The 17,573-nt window shown below is 34.3% G+C and overlaps 1 protein-coding gene across 2 annotated transcripts in view; it reads right to left on the reverse strand.

Annotated features, from left to right (window-relative positions):
* The window catches only part of LOC105467210 (ADAM metallopeptidase with thrombospondin type 1 motif 19), a 282,043-nt gene that overhangs the window by 128,996 nt on the left and 135,474 nt on the right, over window positions 1-17,573 (reverse strand). For both annotated transcript variants that reach the window (XM_011716699.3, XM_024788331.2), the window contains exon 8: window positions 13,926-14,031. In XM_011716699.3, the coding sequence (XP_011715001.3) occupies window positions 13,926-14,031 (106 nt within the window). The remainder of the gene's footprint in view (window positions 1-13,925; window positions 14,032-17,573) is intronic.

Raw genomic sequence — 17,573 nt, forward strand, 5'->3', positions numbered from 1 at the left:
TAAACTGATATCAATCTGATTTTCATAGTTAATTCCAGCCTAACCTTTTGTAGAGTTCCTTTCCATTAGAATACCTTCCATTCTAATCTGCATTTATATAGACTTTCTGCCTTTAAAAAAGGATTCTTTAATAAATTATAGCCCATATTTATCATTATCTTTAACTTCTATGCCCTTCACATATATGGTGTGTAAGACACATCAGAACTGTCTCGTATTTCTGGTTAATTTTAAATGATATATATAATTCACCACACCTAGAATGTACGTGTTCACAGAAATTGTCATATTTTCTTTTTACTTCCTTTAATTATTTAGTTGAATGTCCTGTTAAATGTCTACTGATTTATCAACTGATATAGGATCATAGAAACACCAAATATGCTATAATTAGAGATGTGAAACTACTGTGGCCTCTTGCCAACACAGAGAAACTGAGACACGAAAAAGTTAACAGATGATCTACTCCAGGAAGGTTGCTTGCTTTACTCTAGGATACGCATTTGCCAAGAAACATCAGAGAATTGCAAACAGAAAGCCAACTCTTCCAAGGTCATTCATTAGCTGGGTGATTTTTTTCCCTCTTCCACTAACTCACTCCAACATCCAAACCTACATTTGGAGAGAATCTGGTGTGGGAGGGCTGCCATATCTATACTGGCTGAAGTCTCATTATGATAATTAACTTGGAAAAACTGCTTATTATTCTACGTGGTATAATTGTCTAAATAAAATATCAAATACGAAAGCCATGTTAGTGGTCTACAAGAGTCTTCATGGTAAGTAAACTTCCTGTCAATCTAGTTAAAAAACCTCTAAAAGGTATGAAAGCACTCCAAGAAAGAACAGAAAAATGAAAGACCAGTGAAAGCTGAAGATCTCCTTTTCACATTAAGGAATTCATAAAAATAATACTACTAATTATTGTTATCATTCAATCACTCTGTATTATGTGCCAATCATTGTGCCATGACATTATAGTATCACAAATCCTAACAATGAACCTTGAAGTTAAAAACTATCCAAATTTTAGGAATAAAGGAAATGAATACAGAGGATTGATTTATCCAAAGCTCGTTCATTAAGTAGGTGGCAGAACAACAACTCAAGCCCAAGGCTGTATGTCTAATAATGCACTTTCCCACTTAACTATCCACATAGGTAGTTTTTCACATTTACCAAGGCATTTGTGTCAGGGGAAGATACCTGTGACATCTGCTATAGAAAATTCTAAAGAGTACAATGGGGACAGTATATTTAGATAGCCATTACTAATTTTACTTGGTCAACAACAACTACAAAAACATTAATTTTCAACATTTTAAGGAGCAACGGATTTCTAGAAGAGCATATTTGGTTTGTGCCTGTTATAACAATTTATTATTATTTCATCTATTTCCCATTCTAAAAGTCTTAGGAGATGATGTACTTTATAGGCATTTCTTATTTCGTTATTTTATTTTATTTTGAGACAGAGTCTTGCTGTATTGACCAGGCTGGAGTGCAGTGGTGTGATCTCAGCTCACTGCAACCTCTGTCTCCCAGGTTTGAGCAATTCTCCGTCCTCAAGCTGGCATGCTGGCCAGAATGGTCTTGAACTCCTGACCTCAAGTGATCCGCCCACCTTGGCCTCCCAAAGTGCTTGGATTACAGGTGTGCTCCACTGTGAGCCATTATACCTGGTCTTTATTTAGTTCTTAGTGTATATAATTTCCTCTTAGAGCATATCCTCTCTTCTTAGAGCAGATATACTACTGCACATCAATGCAAATGAGTGCCAAATGTTATTCACTTCTGAAAAGGACTCTTCTTGGAAGCTGAGAGAGGGTAACCAAATCTGTGTATGCCTCCTGGGGCATATGCTAACTTCTTTAACTATAGTCATCATGCTGTACACTAGGTCTCCAGTACTTATTCATCTTGTGATTGAAGGATTGTAACCTTTGACAAATATCTCCCCTTTCCCCTCATCCCACAGCTCCTGGTAACCACCATTCTTCTGTTACTATGAGTTTGACTTTGTTTTTGTCGGATTCCACATATGAGTAAGATCATGCAATATTTGTTTTTCTGTGTCTGGCTTATTTCACTTAGCAAAATGCCCTCAAGATTCATCTATGCTGTTGCAAATAGTAGAATTTCCTTCTTTTTAAAGACTTAGTAATATTCCATTTTATATATATATATTTATCTATATATATTATCTATATATATAATATATACACATAAAATTCCAATTATATAATGTATATTATGTTGTGTGTAAATATACATATATAATAATACATATAAAATAAATATTCCATTATATATAGAATTATGTTTATATAATAGAAATACATATATGTGTGTGTGTATATGTGCATACACACACACACACCACATTTTCTGTATACATTCATCTTTATACATTCATCTGTTGACAGATACAGGTTGTTTTCATATCTTGGCAAGTATGTTTCCATACCTGTTGTGAATTAACAGAATTTCAATTAAATATTCCTAATACTACAATTGCTAGATTTGACCCTTCTGCATTCATAACTTTAGGATTTGGATGAACTAGTTGGACAGGTCTGTCCATGCAAGTCTCATGCAATATCAAAAAACATTCTAAACACTTTGAATATGCACATAGCATCTGTTTTGAATCAAGTTTCACTGACAATCTATGCATAATAATATTTTACTAAGATAACTACTATATTCAATCATTTACTTATTTGATATATATCAAGAGCCTAATACATACCAAAGTCTGGTTAGACTTTAAGGTAAACTCATCATAACTGAAATATAATTGAACTATTGTATTTTCATACAATAGTTTATTTTAAATAGGAATTCAAAATATCATGTATCAAAAGGGAAAAATATATTGCCATTATATTTGCATAGCAATAAAACCATATTTTCTCATTAAATAATATTACTTAGTCAAGACAATTGCATTCTTTGACTCAAACTGATTCTTCCACTCTGGGATTCAATTGTCTTATGTCCTGGACCTCAAGATGACCAACAGATGAGCATTCATACAACAAATGTTTATTCACTTGTACAACATATGTTGGAGTTCTTATGATGTATAATATATTCAACCTTGTGCTGTTAAAAAAAATGTATTAGACATGAATCATATTTTCACAGATTGCTATTCAGTTGGGAACTTATACATAGGTAAATACCAGTATAAATCAGTGTATCTCAGAAATAATTTTAAGTGACAAATGATATTTAAAATAATCAGTGTAAGAGACTTAAAAGTGGAAACAGGCCGGGTGCGGTGGCTCACGCCTGTAATCCCAACACTTTGGGAAGCCAAGGTGGGTGAATCACTTGAGGTCAGGAGTACGAGACCAGCCTGGCCAACATGATGAAACCCTGTCTCTACTAAAAATACAAAATTAGCTGGGTGGGGTGGTGAGCGCCTGTAATCTCAGCTACTCAGGAGGCTGAGGCAGGAGAATGGCTTGAACCCAAGAGACGGACATTGCAGTGAGCTGACACAGTGCCACTGCACTCTAGCCTGGGCAACAGAGTGAGACTCCATCTCAAAATAAATAAAGTGGAAACATATTTCTAACCAGGCTTTCAAATTTACTTTCACAAAAGTGATAGCATTTGTTGTGGCCATTAATAGGTAAGTACCATTGGGATAGATCATTAGTAAATAATGAATCATTAGTAAATAATACTAAACTATTTAATATTTTAATAATATTAAAAATAATGAATCATTAGTAAAAAATCATTAGTGCTGGAAGTTGGGATAATAAAAAAATGAATAAAGGCATGATGTTTGAAAAGTATGATTTGCATTCATCAACTAGAGAAGTAGATTGTAAAGTTACAAAAATAGACTAGGGTCACTCTATAGAAGTCATGAATCTAAGGCTAAGGAATTTCAAATTCGTTCATTAGGTTGTGAAAGGCAATAAAGTTTTCTGATATGAAGGTTAGGACCACATCTCAGGAAGCTGAATCTTAGTAATATGTGAATACATTAGAAAGATGAGGTAGCAAAGGAGAGGACACCAGTTAAGTGGATACTGCAAGAGTCCAAACCAAGAGGAATAACAGAAGAAAGAATAGATGGTTGAGATAGCTTTCTCAGATGAAGAATGAATAGAATTTGGCCACTGATTATGGAAGTAACTTAGGGGAGAAAGAGTTAAAGATGGCTCAGATGTCTCAACTAAAGGCCTTGTGGCAATAATGGTGCCAATGACAGAAATAGAGATGTCTGAAGAAGCAGGTTTATAACCTGGCCCTCCCCTCTATTCTATCCAGGCACAATTTCCAGAGAAGTAAGTATGTATGTAAATGTTATTGATTCCAAAGGCTTATTAGTCACAAGGCGTCTGTATTCTTGTTACTCTGGCAATCCTTAAAATTTTAGCAGGTGGCCCAAATATTTATTGCCTTCAACGAGGTAACTTTGCATATTTATAGCCCCATTAGCCTTTTAATTCCAAAGAAACTCCTGAATTGCCCACTTAGTGGAAAAACCATGTCTCCATGCCAAAGTTTAATAATATACAGTAGACCTTTTCCTCTGGTTCAAAAATCAAAACAAAAACAAAAAATACATACGCATTTTTGGCCATATCAAAACATGCTTGATCTTTTTATAATGAAATGAAATATAAGTAATTTCCCCTAACTCATATAATTTTACCCAACTCAACATCTCTATGAAGTAGACAGTCTAATTATCACATGAAGTTCTCAATCAGTGGGCAAGTGGTATATGTTTAACGCAGTCTCTTTCAACTTGTAAAAATATAAAATTCTATTAGGGCTATATTGGTTATTTTCTTGATTACAAGCATAAGCTATAAATGTGCTAACATGCTGGGAATATGACAGTGAACTAAGTAGACAAGATCTTATTATCTACAAACAGAAGAAAGAGACATAGGGTAGAGAGTTACATTTTGAAAAGTTTTACAAATAAAATTAAGGAAGGCAAAGGGGAATAAGCCCAGGCAGTGGTTGTGCTTACAATTTTAAGAAACGTTATCAGAAAAGCCTCACTGAACCCTGATACATGAGTGGAGAACTAAGAAGAAAGGGAGGCAGCCATGTGGCTGCTCTGGAGAACTTTCCAGGTAGAAATCAAAGGAAAGGCAAAGTCCCCAAAGTGAGTGTTTGTCTTCTATGTTTGAGTTTCAACAAAGAGGCAATGAATCTGGAGCGCAGTTGGTAAGAAGGGAATGACAGGCTATAGGGACAGAGGCTAGAACATGTAGAATTTGGTGGGCCGTGGTGTGGGCTGGGGATTTTACAGGGTGAACCAGGAAGCTCTTGGAAGGTTCTGAGTAAAGAAGCCAGGCGATTTGCTTTGTTTTAAATGAATCTCCCTGACTCTAATTTGAAAATAGGCTATAGGACGCAAAGGCTAAAAAAGAAACATTATTTAAGAGGCTATGGTAATAATCCAGATGAGAGGTGTTGGTAGCTTAGTCCAAAGAACTAGCAGGACAATTAGTGAGAAGTAATCAGATTCTGGATGTATTTTGAAGGTAGAGTCAACAGCTGATGAATTGAATGTGGACTATGAGAAACAGAGAACACCCAAAGATAATTCTTTGGCTTTTGGTTGTCCCACTAGAAGGATGCAGCTTCATTTACTGTCATAGGAAGACTTCAGTGGCAACACTTTTGGGGCTGTGGTAGTCATTTCTGCATGTGTGTACCAGAATAAAGTCTCACTTACGTGGATATGGGTACATTTCAAAATATATAATATTCTTTTATAAAAATTTACCTGATACTTTATTGAAAGTCTCATCCAGTATCAAAAAACATTCTAAACACTTTGAATATGCATGCAGCACCTGTTTTGAATCAAGTTTCACTGATAATCTATGCATAATAATATTTTACTAAGATAACTACTGTATCCAGTCATTTACTTATTTGATATATATCAAGAGCCTAATATATACCAAGCACTGTCAAATGCATGAAGAATCCCATTATAATCAAAAACAGATATGGTTCCTCACCTCTCGAAGCTTACAGCCTAATGAAGTATATATCTAACAGATGAACAAATGTGCATTTATGAAGGAGGTGGTGCCACTAAAATGATTAATAGAGAGACTGACCCACAGAGAATGCTTTCTTTAGAACATGACTATTGAGGTGGTATATGAACTTTGAGCAGGAGGAGATAATTAAACTAAGCTTAAAAAGTAAGTATACTCCAAGTAGAGGAACAACATGTATTTAGGTCCTGCAGTGTGAAGGAACATGGTACTTTTTAAGTTCTCGGGTATATGTACATGATGCACAGGTTTGTTACATAGGTAAATGTGTGCCATCGTGGTTTGCTGCACCTATCACCTAAGTATTAAGCCCAGCATGCATTAGCTATTTTTCCTGATGCTCTCCCTCCCCACCTCCTCCCCACCGGGCCCCAGTATAAGCTGTTCCCCTCCCTATTTCCATGTGCTTTCACTGGAACATGGTACTTTGGAAACACTGTAGGAACTCTAGTGCTGAGAATGAAAGGGGGCATGAAATGAAGTATGGCTAAAGAGATAAGGTGGGGACAGATAATCCGGGGCCAGCCCAGAAGTAAGTTGAGTAAAGTTAGCTAGAAGAACTCTTCCATGTTTCTGGCAGAGCACTGTAATTAATGACATGGGCTTTGGATTTGAACAGACTTGGCTTTGATCATGGATTCAGGCACTTATTAGCTGTGTGAGCTTTGGCAATCATCATCTCTAAAGTAATATAATTGCCTTCCATCTTTAGGTGGGAGCAGAAGTCTCTGGCCTCAATGTGCTAAGCCAGTGCAAAATTCTTCAATAAATCTGGACTTCAATAAATCTCCAGATTTAGCAAGGTCAGAAAATGGTCACGGGATTATGCTATTAATAGGTATATTTAAAATGATTATTTCCCAGATAATTTAGATATTGTATAATATCTTAGACTTGGGGCTAAATTTTCCTAAAACCATACACAGTAATGCAAGGGTTAGTTTACTTTTGGTTGGAATCCACAAAGAAAATGGAGTTATTTGTAAACTTTAAGAAAAAAAGCCTATGTTTTGTGTGTGTGTATAAAAATACGGTATCTTTATTTATATAACAAAATACTCTAAGGCACCACTAAATATTTGTACAAAAGAACAACTTTTATTATTTGCCGTGAATGGCATCATAGGATTATGTCTACATACTTCACAAATAGAAAGGACAAAGATATACAAGTGTAGACCACCTTTCAGGCCAAAAATAAAAATGATGGCTTTCTAGCAACTCAAATGCAACTTCCTAGTGCAACACTGACTTAGGCTGAACAGCGACTGTCACATCTGTTATGTGGGAGGGCTACTCAGAGTGTGACCTATGCACTCGCTGCCACTTGATGAACTCTTTTTACTACTGATTTGTATCCAGATAAGTAGCTGGTGCTAGAATGTAAATCAGCTAAATCGTTAAGCACACAGTTTACTTCAGCTTTTTTTCACGTCAAGACTCTTTCAATGAAGGAAGCAATGTCCTATATTCTGGCATAGATCCCTAACTCATCACAGACCACACTTCAGTAGTAAGATCATTTATTGAGCAGTTAATGCAAAATGCATATTTAATGGAGAGAAATTTACTATGCACACTAAAGTAAATTCTAGATGGTTTAAAGTGTTAAACAGTGAGAGAAAGACGAAGACACATACACACACACACACACACACACACACAATATAAGACAACAATACAAAAATGTGTTCCCCTAATTTTAGAATGAGAAATTACTTGTAATTGCAAAAACCTCCAGAAGAAATTATAAAAGTATGAAATTTGATGATTAAAAAATCTACAAGTTATAAACATTAAAAATCAAGATTAAACTAATGATTAGAACTAGGAGAATCTTTACAATATACTTAATGAAAATAGAATGACATTAATATTGAATAAACTCCTGAGAAATGAATCTCTGTTAGTTTCAGTTTTCTCATCTGTAAAATGACAATCATACAATACTTAGCTCAAGATTTTTTATGCAGTTGAATTAGATCTGAATACACAGCATTTAGCAAAATACCTGCTAATAAAAGACACTGTTGTTTTTATTAGAAACTCTTTGGCAACTCAACATAAAATATGGGATTTTGCAAGTTTAAAAATATTGTGTAATTGTGCAGTAGAGTTCACAAGTTTCAGTGGTCTAAAATCTGCACATTCCAAAGAACTATTTAGTCCTTGCCTGACTCCTTGGAAGTAACCTCTAAGTCCTTGGGATATCCCTCCAAAGTATGTTTGACAGGAATATCTTTGTTTAGCTGGAGGCCTTCTACCACCATGGGTTTTGCTAACAATGTGATTTATGGTGGGGACTAGGGCCAGGTTAACCTCAGGAGGGAATGGAGACTTGAAGGTTTGCCTTGTAGGAAGTCGACCAAGCCTACATGATCAAACTCCAGTAAAATCCCTGGATATCAAGGCTCAGTATAGCTTCTTGGGTTGCCAATACTTTGTGCATGATTTCACACATTGTTGTTGGGAGAATTAAGTACTGTCTGCACAACTCCACTGGGACAGAATAACTGGAAGCTTGAGCCTGGTGTCTCCTGGACTCTGGCTTATGTGACTTTTTCCCTTGATGATTTTAATCTATATCCTTCCATGGTAATAAACTGTAACCATGAGCAAAACCACTTTGCTGAGTTTTCTGAGTGATGCTAGCAAATCAACCCAGATTAGTCTTAGGGACTCTTCCCTCAAAGCACAGCAATCTAATAACAATTAATATATTCATAAGTTTTGGCCTAAAATGAAAGTAAAATTCCTTTAACAAACTGTTGTTCACAAAGATCATATAAAATATAGTGGATATAATAAATATGTGCATATATATATATGAATTCAATAAAACGTCAATTTCATGAAAAATTTCTAAGTATTTTCATTCACAAAATAAAGTTTTAGACTTCATCACATTAAATTATGAAGATCCCAATTATATTTGATGAATATGTGTTAATTCAGCACTACCAGTAAAAATATTTGTCAAAAATTTTAGTTACCAGAAAAATAATAACTTCTGGCCGGGCATGGTGGCTCACGCCTGTAATCCCAGCACTTTGGAAGGCCGAGGTGGGCAGATAACGAGGTCAGGAGTTCGAGACCAACCTGACCAACATACTGAAACCTGGTCTCTACTAAAAACAAAAAAAAATTAGCCAGGTGTGGTGGCGCACGCCTGTAATCCCAGCTATTCAGGAGACTGAGGCAGGAGAATTGCTTGAACCCAGAAGGTGGAGGTTGCAGTGAGCAGAGATGGAGCCACTACACTCCAGCCTGGGCTACAGAGGGAGACTCCATCTCAAAAAAATAATAATTCTTACTGTTATTGTTTAGGAAGCAAAATTGTTCTGAAACAATTTTAAAATGCTGGCTTAAATAATTTATTTCTTTTCTCTTACTGTAGATCTTAATTTACACTTTTCTATATAATTGTATATATTTTTAAGTTGATAATTTGCCAAAGGAAAAAGTCAATACATTTTTGCTGACTTTGTTTTAGATTCCTTTGCACTAGTAAGAGACAAATTGTTGGTTCTCTTTATTTACTCAAATTTTCATCCCCAAGAGTCATTTTTTTAAATACTTAGTGGACTGTATTGATTTTTCTAGCTTTATGTGAACTTGTTCTGAGAATTTCTAGAAATCAAATTAAAGTCAACAAACATAAATACATTCATTTAAAATCTGTTTAGAAACATTTTATATATGATTATAAAAGTATTCTTGAAAAGTTTACATGGAATCATTCTGTCATTCTAAGATTGTGAGTTGCAGAATTACATGATATCATAGTTCATTATTAGTTTCTAGAAGATAGTCTTCACGTATATAATTTAACACAAAAAAAAGAAAGAAGGAAATCCAAAAAGAAAAAGAAAAATATAGGATTAAAGAGTTTCACTTAAGTAGCTAACTCTTAATCATACCTCTAAATAAAAGGGCTCTGCATATATATGTGTGTGTGTGTGTGTGTGTGTGTACGTGTGCATGCACAATGGCATGCACATAGAATCTGTAGATATCATTATTTAACATCCATGAGGACTTTCCCCACTGAGAGATTATGAGCATATGGACATTTTTTCTTGTATTCTTCTTTCTTTATTTCTTCTTACATTGTGCCTTATATCTTATAATGGATGATGATGACGTAATTCATACAGATAAATTTCTTCCTACTTGTTTTTTATAAACATGACATTATTCTGACTGCTGTTGCTTCTCGCTGTCTAGCATCAGGAAAACACCAGCCACTACTTTTGAGACAAATATTGCTTACTTTTGAGACAAATATTGCTTACTGCTATGGAGAATTTCAGTAAAGGAGTAGTTTAACATATATCACATCCTGGTCCTAGTCCATCAAGTATTACACATACCTTTGGCACATCTCTATTGCTTTTGGGTACAGCTCTATAAAAGTCAAATAAAATAATATTTTCGTACCATTTGAGCTATTCCAATCTTAGCTCCTGGTCATAAACCAACATTTCTACTACATAAAGCTGAAGTGGCTTTTCCTTAAATTACCTCATTTAGTTTTTGGTTTAAATAGTTGTAGCTCCATGGTCAACAGTTTAGATGTTAATAAATTAACTTGTATTGCACTTGATTCCCTTAGTGTTTCTCCTACATTTTAGAATACAATGAAGATTGAAGAAATTAATTTTGCATATCTGGTTTTAAACATACTGGTTTAAAAATATACTTCTTAAAAGTAAACTTTTCAGGGTACTTGACAAAATTATTTAAAATCTGTTTACAGAAATATATACTGTTTTTATATCAAGGTGTTACTGCATAGCTCAAGAGCAAAAATCATAATTATTCATTAATCTGTATTTTATGAGAATTCTATTTATGAAAACACATATCTTTATAAAATTATTTATTAATAAGATTTTCTTGCCTCTAGACATTATTCTCAGCATTTTTCCTTCAAATGATGCCTATAATTTTTCATAGGTTTTATGACTAAACTGAAAATACCTTTCAATTATCAGAATTGTTTTGGAATTAAGAATCTATAGCCTATCATTCTTAGAATGAAATATTAAACAAGGTTAGTGCACTGCATACTTTCCCTAAAGGATGAGGATGTTAAAGTATATTTATCTTTTTTTATTTTTATTTTTTATTTTATTTTATTTTTGAGATGGAGTCTCGCTCTGTCACCCAGGCTGGAGTGCAGTGGTGCGATTTCGGCTCACTGCAAGCTCTGCCTCCTGGGTTCACGCCATTCTCCTGCCACAGCCTCCCGAGTAGCTAGGACAACAGGCGCCCACCACCATGCCTGACTAATTTTTTGTATTTTTAGTAGAGACAGGGTTTCACCATTCACATGATGGTCTCAATCTCCTGACCTCGTTATCTGCCCGCCTTGGCCTCCCAAAGTGCTGGGATTACAGGCGTGAGCCATCACGCCTGGCTCTTTTTTTAAAATTAACAAATTAACTCCTCATATTATTGGTCAGTTAACTGAAGAGTGAAAGCCTATATGGGAGAATCTGAAAGGACACTTGACCCTAGAACAACATGGGTTTGAACTGTGTAGGTCACTTAGAGGCAATTTTTTAAACACTAAACAAGGATCAAAATTGCAGTGTTTGCAGGTTGCTAAACTTGCATATATAGAGGACAAACTTCTCAAATAAGTGGGTTCCACAGAACCAATTGCTGGACTTGGATATGCTTGGGTTTGGGGATATGCAGAGACCCAGGAACCAATTCCCTGGCAAATACCAAAGGGCAACTGTATATCTATACATTTAAAAATGGTGACATCAAAAATCAATTACTTGAAAATTACTAGGATAGTAGATTTTAAGTTCTCAACACAAAAACTGCTATGTATGTGAGGTAATGCTTATGTTAATTTGCTCAGTTTTGCCATTCCACAATGTATACACATTTCAAAACATTTGTATGGAGTAAATTTTGATCAATTAAAAAAAATAAAAATCAATTGGTATTGGTATTTTTCTGTTTCTTAGGCTGGGTTATGGATACATTTCTACATTTAATTTTTGATAATTCAATGAGCTGTGTAATTAGGATCTGATCACTTGTGTTTACTTGAATAACTTTTTAAATCAACTACTGTCATGTCCGATGTAAATTGTTTCATCTAATCTTTCTTTTACCAATCAAATTCCACTGCCAACTAAACTTTACTCAACTGCCTACAGACTCCAGGAATATAATGAAAATGAAGTGAGCTGGGTGTACCATACTAGGGTGTTGTGGCCTCTGATGAACTGAGAAAGATGGGTCTAATTTAAAGGGTATAGATGCTACCCAGCTCCCAGGAATGGTTGCCATATGGGACAGGGTTGAGTGTTACCAGGTCTGCAAATCTTACTTTTATGTCAAATTTATACTTTTTTAATGTTGGCAACTAATTGAATTTTTCAAACACTGAAGGCCAAACTAAATATGTCTTTAACTAAAGAGCCGTCCCTCCATAAAGATCACCTCCCTAGTAGGGCCTCACTAAATCTGAGTCCAATTAAAATACTTGCATTTATACTGCTGATACTGCCAGCAATTAGGGAAGCCTGCATTCGAAATTAAGTCTGATTCCCTAACCTGTGCCATTTCTTTTTTTTTTTTTTTTTGAGATAGAGTCTTGCTCTGTCGCCAGGCTGGACTGCAGTGGCATAATCTTGGCTCACTGCAACCTCTACCTCCTGGGTTCCTGTGATCCTGCCTCAGCTTACCTAGTAGCTGGGACTACAGGCGTGTACCGCCACACACACCCAACTAATTTTTGTATTTTTAGTAGAGACAGGGTTTCATGTTGGCCAGGATGGTCTTGATCTCTTGATCTCGTGATCCACCTGCCTCAGCCTCCCAAAGTGCTGATATTACAGGCATGAGCCACCATGCCAGGCCGCCATTTCTACTTTAATAAACTTCCTAAAAATATGATCATAGCTTTATGTAATTTGAATCCTAAACTAATCCCAAAACAAAGGTATTATCCCAATTCACTGATGAGGAATCTAGGCCAGAAGATAACAGATAACTTAATGGAACAGTTTGTTAATGTTATGGAACAGTCTGACCTGAGTTGAATGGCTTGAGTTCAAACCCCTCGCTTCAACAATTACCATTTTAATAATTTCAGGAGGGTAAATTCTCTATATTTCAGTATTTTTCCTATAAAATGGGTATACTAATAACACATCACAAAATTGTTGTGAATATATACAAAGCACTTAAAAGCGTGTCTGGCAAATATTAATAGTAAGTACTATGTAAGTGTTGCTATTACTAATTATTGCTATTAATTTCAGTGAAATGAAAATTAAAACAATAACTACTTCTTTGGGTTTTGTATTAAATGAACTAATCTATTGAAAATGTTTATAACTGTTCCTGAGACATAGTTAATATTCAATACATGTTAATTATATGTCTAATTTCATTGTCTTTCAAGTACATTACATCTAAATCATGTGGGTTAACTCCTTCACTTGTGCCTGGTAATAACAAATACAGGTAGTACCAGAAGCTGGAATTACTTTCATTTGTACTGAGTGAATGTTTGAAAAGTTTATAGCTTTGTAGTCTCATGATTATGGAAATATTTGTATCATTTAAAAATCTGTAGTGAAATCAATCATGCACTATGTAATGACTGTCTTGCTAAGGATTTTAATAATGTAATAAGATTTTATTCAAAGAAGCAGGAATAGTTGCAACACTCAAAAGACATTCTTTAAATGTATTCGGTCTTCACCCCTTCTTTTCTCCCTAGTTTTTCAAAAACTTGAAGCCCAGAAAAAAATCAAAAGATATCCAGGTAATTCAGTAACTCAAATTACAAAGTTATATGCTAACATATTTAACATAGCCATGATTTTTACTTACTTGTGACCCATTTCATGAGCAATTGTAAAAGCAAGATTCAAGCCATTGTCTTCAGCAATAATACATTTTCTCTTTTCACTACACATTCCACTCAAGTAAGCTATACCTAAAAAATACAAATATTAATTATTATATGTCTGAATATGCAAAATTTTTAGTAGTTATTAGCTGAGAATATGCAAATTTTTTACTAGTTACTCGCTGCAGGGATGAAAATGGCAGTTGTCACGACTAAAATGTCAATATTAATCTGTGAAATCTAGCCCTAATAAATGAAATTTTAGGGACAAGTGTATATGTATAAGCCAGGCAAAAAACTGTTCATATCATTTTCATTTTCATATTTTAGATAAAATTATTTTACCAATTATCAAATTCCAAAGGAATAATATAAGAATATATGTTATAAATACCAATTTCATCATGTAAGACAAATGAATAGTTACAACTTAGAAAATGTAATAAAACAGCAATGATTAATTTAAATATATTCAATTATTGTGAAGAACATAGTTTTGAAAAAATATTAATGCAAAATAAACTACATATAAGGCAGTCTTGAACTTACATTTATATTTTGAATTGATACAATTGTGAAATTATATTTATGAAATACTATTTTAATATGGCATAGAGCTATCTGTCATATTTGAAATACCAGAAATATTTTATTTGAAAATTTCTTAGCAAAATGGTATGTTGCATAGTATATGATACTGAAATATTAATTAACATAAAATTTTAGCAAGATATTTGATCTTTTGGTTTAAATTATCAGTAAAAAGGGAAATATTTAAACTCCTTAATATACTTTAGTCAAATATTTATGTTCTGTTTTACTAATTAAGACATATACTTGAATAATCATTTCAGAAAATGAATTGTTACCAAGTATAAGTTATAATGTTATTTTCAAATAACAAAAGTTATTTTAATATCAATTATTTTTGATACATTATATGTTCTGTATTTCCCATATCCTTATAAAATAAATTTTAAACTCCTTTTATAGATGAAGATATTTAGGCCTAGGAAGTTCTGATTTACCAAAGATCACATAATTACTAAACATGATGGAATGGGGATTTAATTTCACCTTTGAATCCATCTGCTGGATATTTATTTTGTTTCTGAAAAAAAATTTAATGCAGAGCTTGCCCTAATTAAAGATGGTCAACTGACTGCTTGTGACTTTTCTCTCTCTCCAGAAACAAAATATAATGGTCTTAAGAGATAATTTAAATAAATTATTTTAATAAAATGTTAAAAGAATCACCTTGCCCATGTTTAGGAAAGCTAGAAAATTCAGGGAAGAATATGAACAGATTTAGTGAAAGCTACAGCCTAAATGTCAAGAGGAAGATTTTTGATGAGAAGAGAACTTCTGAATTGGTGGAACTCCAGAAAGTCTCAAGACTGAGGCACACATAGTCTAGGGAGAAGCAATGCATGAGGGTTGAAAATGGAGATTAGCTGAAACTATATCTGAAGTTCTAAACAACTCATTTAAACCTTCGGGCAGAATGTCAAGGCCTGGTATCCACAGTCCTATCAGGAAAGTAGAGATGTAATCTTTAAGCAAAAGGTAGAATAAACATATTATTTTAAGAAATATGACTACATGAAGAAATAGCAAAAAGATGAAATACACATATGGATGTAGTGTTTTTTTTATACCTTTACAAATTAAAATAGATTTTATAGAAATTTATCACCTACAAATAGATGAAATGACTCCTTAATGAATGCGTGGTTAGGTGGATGGATGGATGAATAGACAGATGATAAGCCCAGTTACTTCATTTGGCTTATTAAGGTAACTGAAATTACTTCAAAGTTAAATCAAGAAAAAATAGGACAGAAAGATGAAGGTAAGGATACACAGAGAGGGACTGGGGAAGGGAGAAGAGGAGGGGAGAAGCAGGAAAATCATATTTTTAAATTATAGTTCTATTAAACAACAGATGAAATAAAAACTTTTTAAAATTTGATTTAAACATAACAACATGAATTTTAAGAAAGCTAAATCATATTAATACAACAAAGAGTGGAAAACGAAGATTTTGAGATAATTAATTTTGTATTATAATCAAATGGAAGAAGACAGGAAGAAAGAAAAGAAGGAAGGAGGATAAAAGAAAATATCTCCTCTAAATAGAGTATTAAAAGTTATAGCATTTGAAAATAAAATAATACTTTGAGATTAAATGTCCCCCCAAAATACTAAATCAAGTTCACTATAATTAGCATGCTGCTACCATTGATTAGTACAAATTTTCTCTTAAGATTCCCATATATTTTGCCACTTTTTTCACCATAGCTAAAACAGTCCCATCACCCTGTTCAGATTTAAAACTCAGCTAACATGGGTTATCATCATGTCATACACTTGTTTGTCACATGGCCTAGGACATATACAATTCAGTCACTTTAATGAGTTTTACATGTCTTCTCCAGTATCCATTCTAATCTCATACTTTCCCCACATAAAAATAGTACTGCCACTTGTTTCCAATTCTTATTTCTTCTAATTTGCATTGGCTAGGATTTCGAACGTACTATTGAAATATATGGGCAATACTGATGTCCTTATTTTTCCTTCTGAGTTTAATAGGAATGTTTACAGTTTCACAGTTGCATATGATGTTTGCTGAAGGTATTCATAGAATACCTTATTAACTTAAGGAAATAACTTTCTGATATCATTGCATGTCTGAGTGAAGAAGGAGGCAACATGATTTGATATATAGGTCAAAGGTGAATGGAAGTTTATTAGTAATATTTGGGAAACGATCCACAGATTGAAATAGCCACTTAGGGAAATATGGAAGCGCTGAATAAGTACTACAGGAGTGCTTAATGTAATGAGTCAGAAAACATGTTGCTTCAGCTGAGGACGGAGTGCATGAGTTTGGAGTAGCACTAACATAGTACTCAGTTGAGTGATATTCAACCTAGTGGCTGAAACAAAGACGAGTACATTTAGATTCAATTTAGGTTGAAGTTTTGTAGATCACATGTGGAGGAAGACCAAAGGTATAAAAGCTGTCAGTGAAGTTGAAAGTGAAAGAAGGCATAACACTTACAGGGATCTATGGGGGATGAGTAAAAAAGTAAGGTTAGAGGGAGCCTGATAATTTGAGAAAAGAATACAGTAGTAAAGAGAATGGAATCACCAATGATGAAAAACAGCAGACGTTTTACAAAGAAAGTATTTTATCAGGGAGTGAGACTTAGGGATTTAAGATTTCAGAGGTTGGGCACGGTGGCTCACGCCTGTAATCCCAGCACTTTGGGAGGCCGAAGTGGGCAGATCATGAGGTCAGGAGATGGAGACCATCCTGGCTAACATGGTGAAACCCTATCTCTACTAAAAATACGAAACATATTTCGGGCTTGGTGGCGGGCGCCTGTAGTCCCAGCTACTCGGGAGGCTGAGGCAGGGGAATGGCATGAACCCGGGAGGCAGAACTTGTAGTGAGCCAAGATCACGCCACTGCACTCCAGCCTGGGTGACAGAGAGAGACTCCATCTCAAAAAAGAAAAAAAAAAAAAAAAAGATTTCAGAGAGAAAGTTCTGAGATCACATGACTAGGTATTGTCACAAGAGTAAAGAAGGGTGCAGGTAGAGGTCATCTAGACTGAGTT

Source organism: Macaca nemestrina, chromosome 6 (genome assembly GCF_043159975.1).
Source record: "Macaca nemestrina isolate mMacNem1 chromosome 6, mMacNem.hap1, whole genome shotgun sequence".
Lineage (NCBI taxonomy): Eukaryota > Metazoa > Chordata > Mammalia > Primates > Cercopithecidae > Macaca > Macaca nemestrina.